At 64.2% G+C, this 478-nt stretch overlaps 1 protein-coding gene across 1 annotated transcript in view; it reads left to right on the top strand.

Moving 5' to 3' along the window:
• The window catches only part of LOC108510394 (sodium/calcium exchanger 2-like), a 10,166-nt gene that overhangs the window by 3,275 nt on the left and 6,413 nt on the right, over window positions 1-478 (top strand). The window contains exon 2 of the mRNA XM_017840072.1: window positions 310-464. Coding sequence (XP_017695561.1) covers window positions 310-464 — 155 coding nt within the window. The remainder of the gene's footprint in view (window positions 1-309; window positions 465-478) is intronic.

Genomic DNA, 478 nt, shown 5'->3' with positions numbered 1-478 from the left:
ACGGTGGGATGGAGGTGAAGGACACGGGTGGACGAAGGACGGACGGTGGGACGGAGGTGATGGACACGGGTGGACAATCGAAAGACGGACGGTGGGATGGAGGTGAAGGACACGGGTGGACGAAGGACGGACGGTGGGACGGAGGTGAAGGACACGGGTGGACAATCGAAAGATGGACAGTGGGACGGAGGTGAAGGACACGGGTGGACGAAGGACGGACCGATGGCAGTGGAGGAGGAGGGTTGGGTTGCTGGTTGGACGGGCGGATGACGATGATGGTGGTGATGGTGACCACGTGTCCCGCCCCAGGAAGACGCTGCAGGTGAAGATCGTGGACGACGAGGAGTACGAGAAGAAGGAGAACTTCTTCATCGAGCTGGGCCCGCCGCGCTGGCTCAAGCGCGGCATCTCGGGTACGGGGACACCCGGGGGTCACCCAGGGGTCACCCAGGGGTCACCCAGGGGTCACGGGGCCACC

The sequence above is a fragment of the Lepidothrix coronata genome, unplaced genomic scaffold (assembly GCF_001604755.1).
Source record: "Lepidothrix coronata isolate B3197 unplaced genomic scaffold, Lepidothrix_coronata-1.0 Scaffold787, whole genome shotgun sequence".
NCBI classification, from domain to species: Eukaryota; Metazoa; Chordata; class Aves; order Passeriformes; family Pipridae; genus Lepidothrix; species Lepidothrix coronata.
This window is presented reverse-complemented; position numbering and strand designations above follow the sequence as displayed.